This window comes from Lepidothrix coronata, unplaced genomic scaffold (assembly GCF_001604755.1).
Source record: "Lepidothrix coronata isolate B3197 unplaced genomic scaffold, Lepidothrix_coronata-1.0 Scaffold42, whole genome shotgun sequence".
Taxonomy (NCBI): domain Eukaryota; kingdom Metazoa; phylum Chordata; class Aves; order Passeriformes; family Pipridae; genus Lepidothrix; species Lepidothrix coronata.
The window spans coordinates 4,131,043-4,144,607 of record NW_016690222.1 but is presented as its reverse complement, the minus strand read 5'-3'; the positions used below and the strand labels follow the sequence as shown (position 1 = coordinate 4,144,607).

The following is a 13,565-nucleotide window of genomic DNA, read 5'->3' as shown; positions in this document are numbered from 1 at the left end:
TGCCTCAGATATATTTCAATTATATTTGAAGGTATTCTTAAAAAAAAAAAAAAATGCCAAGAGGTAGTAAAGTGTTTTTTTCGCTACATCCCAGTGTCATACCTAAATATTGAAAATAAATAAATGAAATGTTGTAGAAAGGTTGCTTACATGTTTTTTACTAAGCACCAAAACTATGACTCATTATTTGAATATACTTTGAAGAAAAGATATACAAAGCATGATCTATAGTCAGTCACATGAAAGTAGAGAAATAGGGAATTAATTTAAAAAGGAAAAAATGTTACAACTAAACTGCATTGTAGTGAAGACAAATGTGGCTAATTGCTTTTTAAATATTTTTAAAAGGCAGTGATGGAAATGTAATACACAAAGCAGTTGGGGAATCCCCATTTTCATGGCTGAGTTGGTAAAAAAACACATTTTCTTTCCCTGACCTATCAGAAAGCCCCTTTCCCCAATAAATTCTTACCTCCACGATCCATAAAATAATCTCAAATAATCCTATTCTTTTTCATTAGGATCTCCATACTCTGCTTGAAAAAAATCTTGTTTCTTGACAAAAAAATCTTGACCAAAAAAACAGTGAGTTTTTTGTCACATACTTGCCAACGAGATTGAACACAGGAGTTTCTAATTTACAGTAGTTATACTCAGGAAGAATCCCAGACACATTTGATAAGATTTTTTCACTAAGCTTTACCACAGCTTCATTTGTTTTCCTCTTAACTGCTGCAAGCATACCATTTTCCTATACAGCAAAGATTTATTGTAATTCTCAATTTCAAGTTAACACACTACTGTTAGACTCAAATCAGCAAAATATTTTTGATCCAGCTGATAAATACTTTTGATTAATCTTTTAAAAGAAAGCCAATATGAAAGAAAAAAAAAATCAACAAAAAACCCTAAGCTAACTAAAATAACTCAATCTGATGAAAAAATGCCCACCAGTGTTTTCACATAGAAATTGTTTGGGGTATATTTCCTGCTCATGTTTGCGTGGCTTTCAAGTCATTTTATGTACATGCTACAGACACATGAAAAGGTAAATAATCATTCCAAATATACCACTCTCCTTTCAACTTCAGGTACCCTGTGCTCAAGAAATGCACACCTTGTTCCACCTCACATTGAGGGACTGCAAGCAACCAGAAAGTTGGTCTTTTTCCTGAAGATCAACATTTTTATCCAAAAGCACATCAGGTTCAGTTCTGTTCAGCCATTCCAGTTTGTCACCCTGTACTTCCATCTCTTCACTTAAGACCTAAAAGGGACAGAAGAGTTTTAGACTGAAGTAAAATGCGTACACGTTTAAGTGTATTTTAACTCCAATATTTAGACATTTGCCTGGAAATATGTAACAGAAAAGCTTCTATTTTGGTTTCTATGCCCAATCTAGAAATTATTAAAACATCTATTCAAATACCAACATTTATTGCTACTGGAAAAAACTTACACAACCTTCACAACGTACAGCCTCACATCAAGCACACTAATTCTCATCTCACAAGATGCTTCCGTTTGATCAACTCTGGATATACTACTTGTATCCAAAAGGCAACACACTGTCATTCAAACTTGTTGGTGCATTCATTTTAAAAAAAAAAAAATTAAAAACTAGAGCTACATCTAACACGCTTTATACAAGTACATGGTAGATCGCTACAAGGTACTTGACTCTTAAAGTATACTCTAAAGGTATTTAAAAACTAAACATAACCTTAAAAGTTCATTTTGATCAACCATCCACAGCTTTCTTTGTCTTTTAAAATGAAGTGCAGGTCAGAACCTGCAAAAAAATCAAAAAGCTTATGCCTGTATTCCCACTGACTTTAATCAACTGTACTATCATTTGCCCACAGACCAGAAGCACTGTGGAATAGGTATCAAATTTTGTTTCTGAAACACTAGAATAAAAAATTACAATACCAAGTACAGATCATATTTTTACACCCCAATATTTGAAGTAACTTGTTACACAATTACTATGGAGGTGGGCATAGCAAAGTGAAAGGAACACAGGCTTGGATGGGAAATCACTGAAAAGAGTACTCTTCCACAATAAGTGCTATACAAAGCAGTGTCTTCCCTAAATTTTCAAGGGTCTACCTTAAAAGGATTATTTTCTTAAAATATGTTACAACCTTTTCAGTTGGATGCTGTTTCAGAAGCTCTACTTAGAAATCTTCTCATTCCCAAACAGTATTTATTCCTGACTGATCAGTTAATATCAGTTATTCCCATTTCCCTAATATCATCCTTTAATAATAGCTCATCTTCCCTACATTTCGTTATTCTCATCATCATATCCCTTCTTATTGTTCTGTATTTGACTAGACGAAATAAGACCAGCAACCTTGCTCAGCACCTGTTCTACTGCAAACTTAAACTTTTAATTCAGATATATAATCAAAATTGAAAACATTCTTACACGGGGCCAAATTGGTACTTAATAATGTGCTCTACCAGTGTTTCCCTAGCAAACTCTGCTCTTTCCCCCTTTATTCCAGTTCTACCCTTCGCTTCAGGTATTTATATTAAGATAGAAGGCAAGAAAAAATACACTTTGATGATAGTCAGATGGCAAACACTCAACTGACATCAGTCAATTTGTTTAGGCAAACGACTGCAACTACTTTACATCGTTCAACACACTTGTCAAACCTTCCCACCTAGATTTGGTCTAATTGAGGTTGCTTGGGTTTTGTGTTGGTTTTTTTCTTGCCTTTTGATAAATTACTGATTTTTAAGAAATGAGCAAGCAGGTTAGTTGGACTGGGTACTCCTCCCATTCTTCTAGAATATCAGAAACTTTCTCTTTACACATCCTACAAACCAAAGATGTTTTGCTGTCAAAGCCAGACAGAAAATAAACAGGAAAAATACATACATACGCACACAACTTATTCGAAAAGGCCAAAACCCTTACAGTTTAAAAAGCAGGTTAGATAAAATCTTACACATGCAAAAAAGCATTAAAACTGCTCAGTAAATGGGACAATGGTGCTTACTTACCATTTAAGGTTATCAGCTTTTTGCTCCAAGTTTTAACAATTATAAAGTTGAGATGGAGACAACACCTCCAATTAAACTCTACTTGCTAAATTTTATCAGTAGCATATCTATTTCTCACTTTCTCATACACAGACACCATCTTCTGGCTAGATAACACAGTTACCAACTTAACCCAACTTCATTTCGAGAGGTATCTTGCGTGTGTACGTAATCTCATAAAACTGTCTCACAGAACCATAATATTTCTTTGGCTATTTACAATGTGAAAATTCCCCTCCCCAAAAGCCATGTCCTGATGCTTTGCATAAGACAGGTGTATACACATATACGCATTAATCAATCTTGCCTTCAATTCTTGCAAGTTTTCTCCATGGTTGAATGTGAATCTTGTGTCCAGAGCATTTTCTGCATTTTCCAACCAGCAACGCAGCTCATCAAGCTTCTTTCTGTACTCTATCAGCTGCTGATTCTCTCCTTTTAGCCTTAAAAAGCAAAACAAAAAGCCCACATGCATTTCCGCAGTGAATACAGCATGTCAGTCCTACATCACTTCTGATGCCACAGTCAAGTGTTTGTCAATGCTTGGAGCATTTTAAAGGATTCATTTTTACTGCCAAAAGATTCCATCATCATCATTAAAATGAAAGATATTTGCAAATTAATAATACTACCTTAGAAACAGACAAATTTCAGTTCCGAATTAACAAAATAGACTTCTAAAAGACTGCAGAAGACATTAAACATAAGTAATAGTAATGGCAACACCTTCAGGCCTAATCACTGTAAACCAGTATAGGGTCACTGAATTTTTTCCTTGGAGGTCTTAGGGACGTATCTAATACTTTCATAAATCACACAAAGCTTTAATGAAACATCTCAAACTAATTAAGAAAGATCTTATTACATCATAAAAGTATCAGGAGATGTTAAAAACATGTAATTACATAAAGATCTTACTTTATAGAATTGTGGAAATTCGAGAACAATACAAGTTGTTTCAATTAGTCTATCTCTGTCAATGCTAAAATAGAAATTAAGGTAACGTACAGTTCAGATTCAGACAGAGAAAGTAGCTGATTAATTCTTCGTAAAAAAGTCTGACTTTATAATGAAATTATTTTTAAAACAAACTAAAACTGTAAGAAAAGTTTTGTGATTGTCATTTTGTGGGTTGTATTAAACACAGATTCACTAAGGAGTTAACTGCAGGTGCATGTACAAGAAATTTGTTCTAGAAGGTGGTTCAAAACACAGAGCTCAGAATGTCAGGAAAATTCAGATTAATGACAGCATGCAATAGGATGCACTATCTCTGCCAGAGTCTTCTAAGTGAGTCTCTCCTTATTGCATCTGGTCAGACACCCAAATTTTTGATTAACTTATTACCTCTGTTGTCTATCCATGACCTCTGTGGTGATTGCTTTCCAGCGTCTATTCAATCCTGCCAGCTTATCCTGTAGGAAGCTCCCATCGGTAGCAGACAGTTTCTGTATGATCCCTTCCCCAGTTCTGTTCAAAGCTGAAACACTGGTCTGATGGCTGCTGACTCCCTCTTCAAGTTCCTGTCAGAAATATAAAAGCCACACAAAATTTTATTACTGACCTAAAGTGACTTTGATTTGTGGCTCATGATATGCAAGACAAATCCTGGGTGCATATTATTTTACTAAAACAGGCACTTAAAGCCATCTTACTTAGAATTGGATGCTGTTGATTTAAGTTATTAATGTTCTGTTGTTGAATCTAGTTCAAGTTTATGAGTGTCATAAAAAGATAGTGAGACAGAATAGGCCACCAAATACTACTTAGAATCACATGAATTCATTTAAACCACCAGTGTTAAAATCTACACTCATGTTTGATTCCTTTTCTCAATGTACAACACTTCCTAATAGTACTAACAGATGGTATGACATTTTTTACCAGTTCTTTTCATAACCTATACTCCTAACTTTCTTTAACTTCAGAGTATTTTAGCTAGGATAATTATGGCTGTGCTGTCACGGTCCCAGACAACACAGAAAATGCATTAAGCTAAAGGAAGTCAAAAGATGTCAAGATTAAACCTTCAAATATCCCTTACCACTACAAAAATTTTACCTTGTTAGCAAAAATTTCTTTGCAACTTGATTAGGAATAAGATGATTCAAGAAAGAGAAGGGAAATGCCCCAGAAGGAAACTTCAAGCAGCAACAAGGATAAAATAGAAGCTGTGGTTTAGATAGAACTTACTTTTCTTTTGCAACACACACCTGACACCTGGATAACTACTATTCTCAAAAGAAAAAAAAAATCTGATCCTTGAAGTTATGCTTTCTTCTCCTTATTTAAAAGGAAATAAAATAACTAAAAAGACATCAGAGAACTAAATTCCAGAACTAAAGTCTGAAAAATACAACATAAGATAAGACTCCTTTTCTAGATTGTTTATACAAGGCAGTATCTTCCAAAGTCATTTGTTTAAAGTTAGGTAAATTATAATTGACCATCATTTAGATCCATTTTTTAATTATGAGATGAAAGTAAGTGAAATAATATACTGGATTTTTTAACTGATTGACATATTTTTTAAGCTGTAACAGAATTTATAAACTGACATAAATTATGCCAGCATTTGAATTATCAAATTATCTCAAACCTATCCATACCAAGAGAGATCATAAAACCCCACATTATAAGGAGTGCAGCTCTTCCCCAAGAATAATTTTAAACTGCAACTGAAATAGAAATTTTAAGAGTTATCACTTTTTAAAGTGCAATTCACAGCCTCACTGCTAATACATATGTCTATATAGAAAACTACAATTTTAGACAGAAGTCTAGACTTTTCCCAGCTTGCTCGCTTTACGCACAAATCGCACATACCTGCTGGTGCAGCCCAGCTCTCTGCAGCTCCAGGCTGCCATCCGGACCACGGGCATCGGCCAGTAACGCTTCAGCTTCCGTTATCCAGTGGGAGAGATCATTGAGATCACAGTGGAACTGCCTCCATGCCTCAATCGCTCTGTCAAAGCAACTGATTGAAAACAAAGGATTGAAAAGTTATCCAAACCACTTAAGAGAAAAGGCTAAGAATCCTACTCCAGTAGAAACTTGCCCTGCAGAACAGAAAGGCTAGTATACAGCCTGGTTAACCAAGTCCTAGTACTGAAGGCTTCCTGGCATAGTAGCAGCTGGTGAAAGCCAACAGCAGAGATTGTTGTTAACTTCCAGATGAAGGAAAAAAGGGCAGTCCTAAGCAAACTTTTGTTTCAATCGCTTAAAAAAATAAAGATTGATTAGCTACATCAAATTGGACTGCAGAACCCTTTTTTTCTTTATCATGAAACATGTCAGATATGAGACAGTGAGAAACATGAAATATGATTAATTGCTCAGATTTCTTTTTTCCTTCATATGCTATGTGGGGTGCTGGTGCCCAGAATTTATTAAGCGAAGGTGATTTTGATTATATAAAACCATACCAGTAGGCATGCATAAGTAGGTCTTATACATTTTAATCACACAATAATTTAACAGGGATTTCATTGTCATCAACTTTGCAGCCTCAAATTAATGTGTAGCTTAACTTGAAGGGCAACATTTTGTAGCGTGGAGCAAGTGGAATTATCACAGTCAGAAGGCCGGTATTTAACAAAATGAGAGTTCTCTTATATTAACAAGCTAACAAAATCAGAGCATGAATGCTAAACAAGAAAACCATGTCAGAAAGGAATAGAGTGGCTTGCTTTCTATTTGTTGATTGTTAACTATTCCAAACCAATAAAAACAGTCATTTTTCAAGACATAGGAGGTCAGGTTTCCTGTTATTCACAGGACCCTCTAATGTGACAGAGGAACAATCTCATTTGCAGCCCATTATTTTTGGCTTAAATAATTGCAACAGTAGAGATTACAGGGTTATTGCATATATGTAGATACAATCTGAAATTAGCAGCATAACATCGAAGATATCTAAAACCAAAGTTTAAAGAGCTAACATTGCATCTATTTTTTTTTCACTAATTAAATTCAAGAATCTCAGAGTTCCTGGGGTGATTATTTTCATCAAAATTATATCTCATTTTTAAAATATATCCATATTTCTTGATACATACACGGTTTGTTATTATTATTATTATTATTCATATTGGTCAATTCCGATAAAGAAGTCTTAAAAATCTCTACTTAAATTTTTCTACCCTTATCTCCTAGTTCTACCACTTCAGTTTCCTGCACATATCTTGATTCAACATCCTAGACCAACCTGTAGACTGACCCCAAATCTCAATCTCCTTTTATTTCTCAGGTATATTTCAGTCTAACTGAACATATCTCATGATAGTATCTCATTCCACATTTAATGAGAAGATATATTCTATGCACTTAAAACAGATTAAAAGAATGTCCTATTACTTCCTTAAAAATTAAAGTTTTTGAGGGAGTTTTGACCATGTGACTTTTTCAGAATCCAAAATTTTAAAACGTCAGGAGAACACTGAGATATAAAGCTTTAAATCCTTCCATTTGCATTGTGAGACTCCAGTTTCATCAGTATTTTGAGCAACAAGAAAAAGTTTACTCCAGTTTTGAGCCAGATGCACATGCTGCTGTTTCCTTAGAGACTGTCTTGCTGAAAGGTAGAAGTACCAAGTCCTATGACTATTGCACCAAGACTTGGCTATTTATTGCTTCTTCCACAGGAGGAATCCACTGCTTCCAAACCACAATTCATTCCCAAGACACTAACACTTTTAGCACTGGGGGGAAATCCCCAGCAGAAGGAGCAGAACTGGCAAAACAGCATTGTTACAAGAAGCTCAGCAAAGCATTAAGCCCATATATACACACAAAACATACACACATTTTACTCTACACATATGTTCAAGTCAAACTGTGGTCAACTGGATTTAGCTGACTACTTAGAAGCTTAGCTAAGTACAGTTTAATTCAACTTGTGCTTGGCTACATCAGAGCCTTTATCAAAGGTTTATCTACTTAGCTGGCACTCAATCACAAAATCTTTACTATCTCTGAAAACTAAATCTTTTGCCACAAGGTTCAGATGCCATTTCTCCTAATGTCAAAATCTCCACCCACTCCAGAAATATAAAAAAAGCAAAGATGATTAAGGAGCTAGTCATCTAGCTTTTACCTAGGAAAACACTAGGAAAAGCAAGATTAAATTTGGCTAGAAGTTCTTCTTCATAACAGAAAGGGTATAAAAAAAATAATGCCAAAATACAGCATTTTAATATTCAGCCTAATAATGTCTTCATTAATCAAAGTACATACTTCAGCATATTATACATTCAGGAAGCTGTGTATCATTTCTCTAAACTGCTAGTACAGTAGTCCCTTTCGGTGTGAAAAATCAAGCCCCATAATATTCTCTCTAAGATGCAGAGCTTTACAAACTTCATGAAGTTCAAGATTAATGTGTACTCAGTGAAGTAAGTGAGGAGGTAATCTGTTGCATTTTGCCAGCTATTTATAAACACTAAACTTAACTTTTTCTATGAGAAGACTAGGTTTCTGGTTAACCCTGTCTACTTAATCAAACCAAATCTGAGTAGTAAATGAAACTGTACTCATACTTACAAAATTAAAATATTAGTTAAAGCTTTTCAAGTAAGTTACAGGTGGAAAAACAGGTATAACTAAAGCTTAGTGCATACTATATCTATGAGGGTAATAAAATAGCTGCAGGCATATGAATATGGGTGGGCACCAGATTCTGGAGCAGTTGTCTCCAAATACAGCAGGTGACCACAAGCTCCTAGAGAGAGCACAGAAAGTGGTACCTAGCTAGCATCACTGATTTCTACTTAAAAAACTCACAGTGAAATAACATTGCCTGCTGAGTTATCAGAAATCTTGATCCTTCACTGATCCAGTGGCCCAGAATTTCTGCAAGCCTCTACTTAGACAATTATATTCCTATGCATACATCAGTGCTCTGAGAAAGAGTTGAAAACATCAGCTTATGTAATACACACTCTTTTTAAAAACATCTCTTCAAAATACACTATCACAGGTATGTGGTATCAGATTTCTAGTGCTACAAAGCCAATGAACATGGCTAGGCATAACTTTATGCTCTGCAGAACTTCTGCATGATCCATTACATTACATTACCATTGAAAAGCCAATACTGTAAAAGCAAATTAACTACAGTATGAGCCTCTGCATTTAATTTTAAATTTCACAGAATAATTTTCAGTCATTAAGGTGGGTTTTTTGCACAGCAGCAATCTTAGTGTCTACTGCTGTTTGCAGTGTGAGTACCTTCAGCTTAGTGGTAACTTCATGAACATATAGTTTCACACTTTTACAAATTCCAACTTAAAATACTCATCTAATACACTTTACCAAGTTTGACTACATAGTATTGAGTTTGGTTTTAAACACTTAAAATTAGGATGCGGTATTTTAAATTAGATTCAGGTAAGATATTTTTGGTTTAGAGTATCTTCTGTAAGGAGTGGGGAGAAATTTGTGGAAAGGAAATAAGAAATACATATTTCTTAAGCACTGGTTTCAGTATTCTCTTGTTTTCTCAATCACAAAATTTTCTGATCTTGTCATTTCTCATCTTTAAGTAAGTACAACAAATAGTATTGACAACTACCATAGGTGCTGTGTTTTCAAGACCCCATTCCTTCAAACTCTTTCCCTCCTTCAAAAAATCAGCCTTAAATTCTTTGTTATAAAACGTCCTACTCAACTCTATTCTTCTAGAACTTTGCTTTGTGATACCTTTACAAAAACAAAACATTCTATTTGATAAACAAAACATTCTATTTTATAAAGTAGAAACAATCATCTTCAAACTACAATTTGCATGTTAACAGTTTCAACATTCAATAATTTCAGAAATTACTTTGCAGTGCTAAATATTAAAGCGATTACTCCCAAACACATCTTCATCAGTCAGGTAGATTTGAAAAACACTTATATAAATGTGTACATAAAATATTTACCACGTGGTCACAGAGACCAATCAGCCTTGACTTACCACTTACGATCATTGTACATTCTATTAATTCTGTCCCATTCTGCATTCAACTGAGTTAGTGCATCTCCTATTTGTATTGCCTCAGGTCCAGATGCTTCTAATATAACATCAGGCTGCTTCTCATGTATGACTGCAATTTGATCCCCAAGTTTATCCAAAATCTCTTTTATGTTCTGGAAGCACAGTAATGACACAAGGCATTAGTAAAGTCAACACCAGCAGGAAATATAAAAAAACCAAAAAGCACACACGCACCAAAAAGCAATCTCTTCAAAATGCTGTTCCAAAAATCAGCATCTACAATAAGACCATGACCAGCTGTATCAGCAGTTTACAGTTTAAATCTATTTTGCCAACTGAACTGAATAGTTCATCACACCCTTTAAACATGTGTCCTTCTCAGATTTTTACAAAGAGGATGAAATATTTTATATATCAAATTTGTCCCTAAGGTAAAGGGGCACACCATATTTCTCAAAACAGCAGTATCTTCATTATTAAACAAATCTGCCCATATCACGAAGACACTGAACATACTCACTCCTTATGTAAAAAAAGGGACCACAATATTTTTTTATTATGCTTCATGTGGCCTCCCATTTGCACAGAAGGCCAAAAGTATAAAGGTTTCAGATATAAATGATAAAGATAAGGTAATCAATCTCAAATATCTTTGAACTATGATGTGAAAATTCCTTTAAACCAGATGCTATTGCAAGACAGCCTTGGTATTCAGAGGACAAAGAGTCCCTACACACAGTGGAATTTACTTATCTTTTTGAATTTAAAAGAGTAACACTTCTAAAAATCCTATGCTCTGCTATTTGCTTCTTCTGAAAACATCCTTAGATATACCTTAACTTCAAAATCAGATGAGACACTTGCACCAAAATGTAGTATTTAAAACCCATCTTAAAATAAACACTCCTAGTTGTACTCAAGGGAGTATAGAAGCAGAGTAAACAGGGACATGATAATATCAACTAAACAGAAAGGTTGCCCACTTTGTCAAAGGCTGGCATCATTCCTCTATTTGCTTATGCAAACTATATAAAAAAACAAAACATGAAAAATGGAAGCATGTACACAGCAGAAAGAAAACCAGGTCAGAAAAGTGGACTGAAATTCTGAAAAGCTTTTAAGGGACCTGTAAAACAGTTGCAGAAACATCTGATCTGGCTCTTGGTGAGAGGCAAAGCCTGACTACCTCAAACATGGACCCTGCTATGATTCCCAATCCAGGGAGGAACATCTACACTGCACCACACCATGTGTAATTCCCAACTCCAATGGATATTTTCTGGAGTAATCTCTGTATCGTGCCCTTTTGTATGCTCAGAATTAACTGGGACTCATACTTCTACATACTTTACTCACACTGGACAGCAGGATTCAGTATTTTCAAACATACTTTCTTCATCCCCTTTTGAAAAAGGTCAAATCCTTAACTACTTCCTCATCATTCATCACACAGGTAAATCCACTGGCTAACAATAAGAAGTGGGAGTCTAAAACTGAATGCACATTGATGCTTTGCTAATTAAAACAGGGACCGTCATCTTGTGGCCTCATATACAGCTTTGTAAAAAGTGAAGAATTTCCCTTTCTCCTTCCTCCTATGTGAGCAATTGTTTTCACACAACATAAAACCAGTAGCTGTATTAAGGAGATCAAGCAGGAATGTTAAGGACAGTGGCTTTAGCATTTCTATACATGTTATGCAGACTATATGATGCAAAACACAACAGTGTCTCCAACAAGTTAAACCTTACTCCCTCAACCTCCCATCCAGCTTTCACACTGCTGCACTTTGTATCCAGATTATGCATAGAAAAAAAATTTGTCAACAGAACTGTTGTTTTTTAATTTTCAGTGTATTTTGATCCCAAATATATGGAGCAAGAACAGAAATACAGCTATACAGTTGCTAAGGTGAGGGTCTTCTACTGTTCTCTTCTCCACTCTAAATATAATGCTTAGGCATGCAGTACCTTCAGTGCATCTTCCTGAGATGAAAAATCCTCATAGATGCCAGTATTTAGCTCTGGTGCATTCAGCAGAAGTTCAACATCAGCCATGGCCAGCAAAACTTTGTTGATTTCAACCAAGTACTCAGCTGAAAAAGGCAAGGTCCTAACCCCTGTGGCAAATTGGCCTTTTAACCTCTGCTGGACAGGGATTGCCTGAAAACATGAAAGTACTTTTTAGATTTCAAACCACAAGCAATTTTATGAAAAAAATCCTAAGTCAGTAAACTATATTCAGAATAAGTACCTTTCTACATTAAAAGACAAAACAAAGGCCTTTCTAGAAAGGTTACATAAATTCAGAAAGCTCCAAGTCCTGCAGAAGACAGTTTCTACATTTACATAAAAAGTTAGAGAACAGTAGATATCATGGTTCACAACGACCCTGTATAATTCTTGGTTAAAATTCTGGGGAATGGGAAGGGCACTGCTGTTTCTCTCACCTTGATCCTTACCATTTCCAAAAATTACACTTCTTGATTGAGCCTGTATCTAGTTGTGATTATAACCCACTGTCTGCTTCCTTTATCATCAAGGACTCCCAAAAGTTACCAATTTATTTTTTTCCTCTCCATATTCTTTTCAATAACCATCCCCAACCACATTTCCCAACCATTTTTTAAATAAATTAGCGTGCCACCAGTACCCAATATGCTTTTTGCAGAAATAAGAAACACTAACTCCTCAAGAGCTTGGCGATTGTTTCCTGCTCTGGCTGCAAGACTAGGCTATCTAGACAAGTATCATGTTAGCAGATAAGAGAGTAAGAACAGTAATTTAATGCAGCTTTTCCTTGGCTCACAAATGATGGCCTGCATCAGAAGCATTAGGAAGCCTTCTGCAAGAAGCTATACTCTGCCATGCCTGGCAAAATCAGCAGAGGCAGGTGAAGCAGACTGAAAGAATTTTTTTGCTGAAAAAGTTTCTTGTCAAACAGGATTCTATTACCATCTCTGAAAACAGCCCAGTTCTTTAAAATCATCGAATAAAAAGTAAACCCATCTCCAAATATTGAACAATTCAACCAACTTCTAAATCACCATCCTGTACTTGGTGAATTTGAGTCAAGTAAAACAGAAGCATTGTGTTATTTACTAACAGCTGAATACACTTAAGAGAGTGCAGAATAAATTTATGTTCACAGAAATTCCAGCCAGTGAATTTGACTTTGCAATTTGTCTGGTTTGGGTGAACACATGAAAATCCCTAGCACAGCTGCCAAATAATAAGATATTAAGCCCCACTAACAAAGATGTTTGCAAACACCTGTCTGTATCTTCCTCCTCCACATGTTTCTAAGCATTTCACTAAGTCACTCAAATTGCTCAGAGCCCCATCCAACCTGGCCTACAATGCTTCCAGGGATGGGGCTTCCACAACTTTTCTGGGCAGCCTGTTCCAGTGCCTCACCATCCCGAACAGTGAAGAATTTCTTCCTAAAATCTAATCTAAACCTACTCTCTTTTAGTTTGTCTTATCACTATATGCCCTTTTAAAAAGTCCCTCTTGATCTTTCCTGCAGG

General features: G+C 35.4%; 1 protein-coding gene across 4 annotated transcripts in view; it reads right to left on the bottom strand.

The window, feature by feature from the left end:
• The window catches only part of UTRN (utrophin), a 368,451-nt gene that overhangs the window by 219,541 nt on the left and 135,345 nt on the right, over positions 1-13,565 (bottom strand). For all 4 annotated transcript variants that reach the window (XM_017813718.1, XM_017813716.1, XM_017813719.1 and 1 more), the window contains 6 exons: positions 12,007-12,198; positions 10,016-10,188; positions 5,884-6,034; positions 4,405-4,580; positions 3,365-3,500; positions 1,118-1,267 (listed from right to left, as the gene is read on the bottom strand). In XM_017813718.1, coding sequence (XP_017669207.1) covers positions 1,118-1,267; positions 3,365-3,500; positions 4,405-4,580; positions 5,884-6,034; positions 10,016-10,188; positions 12,007-12,198 — 978 coding nt within the window. The remainder of the gene's footprint in view (positions 1-1,117; positions 1,268-3,364; positions 3,501-4,404; positions 4,581-5,883; positions 6,035-10,015; positions 10,189-12,006; positions 12,199-13,565) is intronic.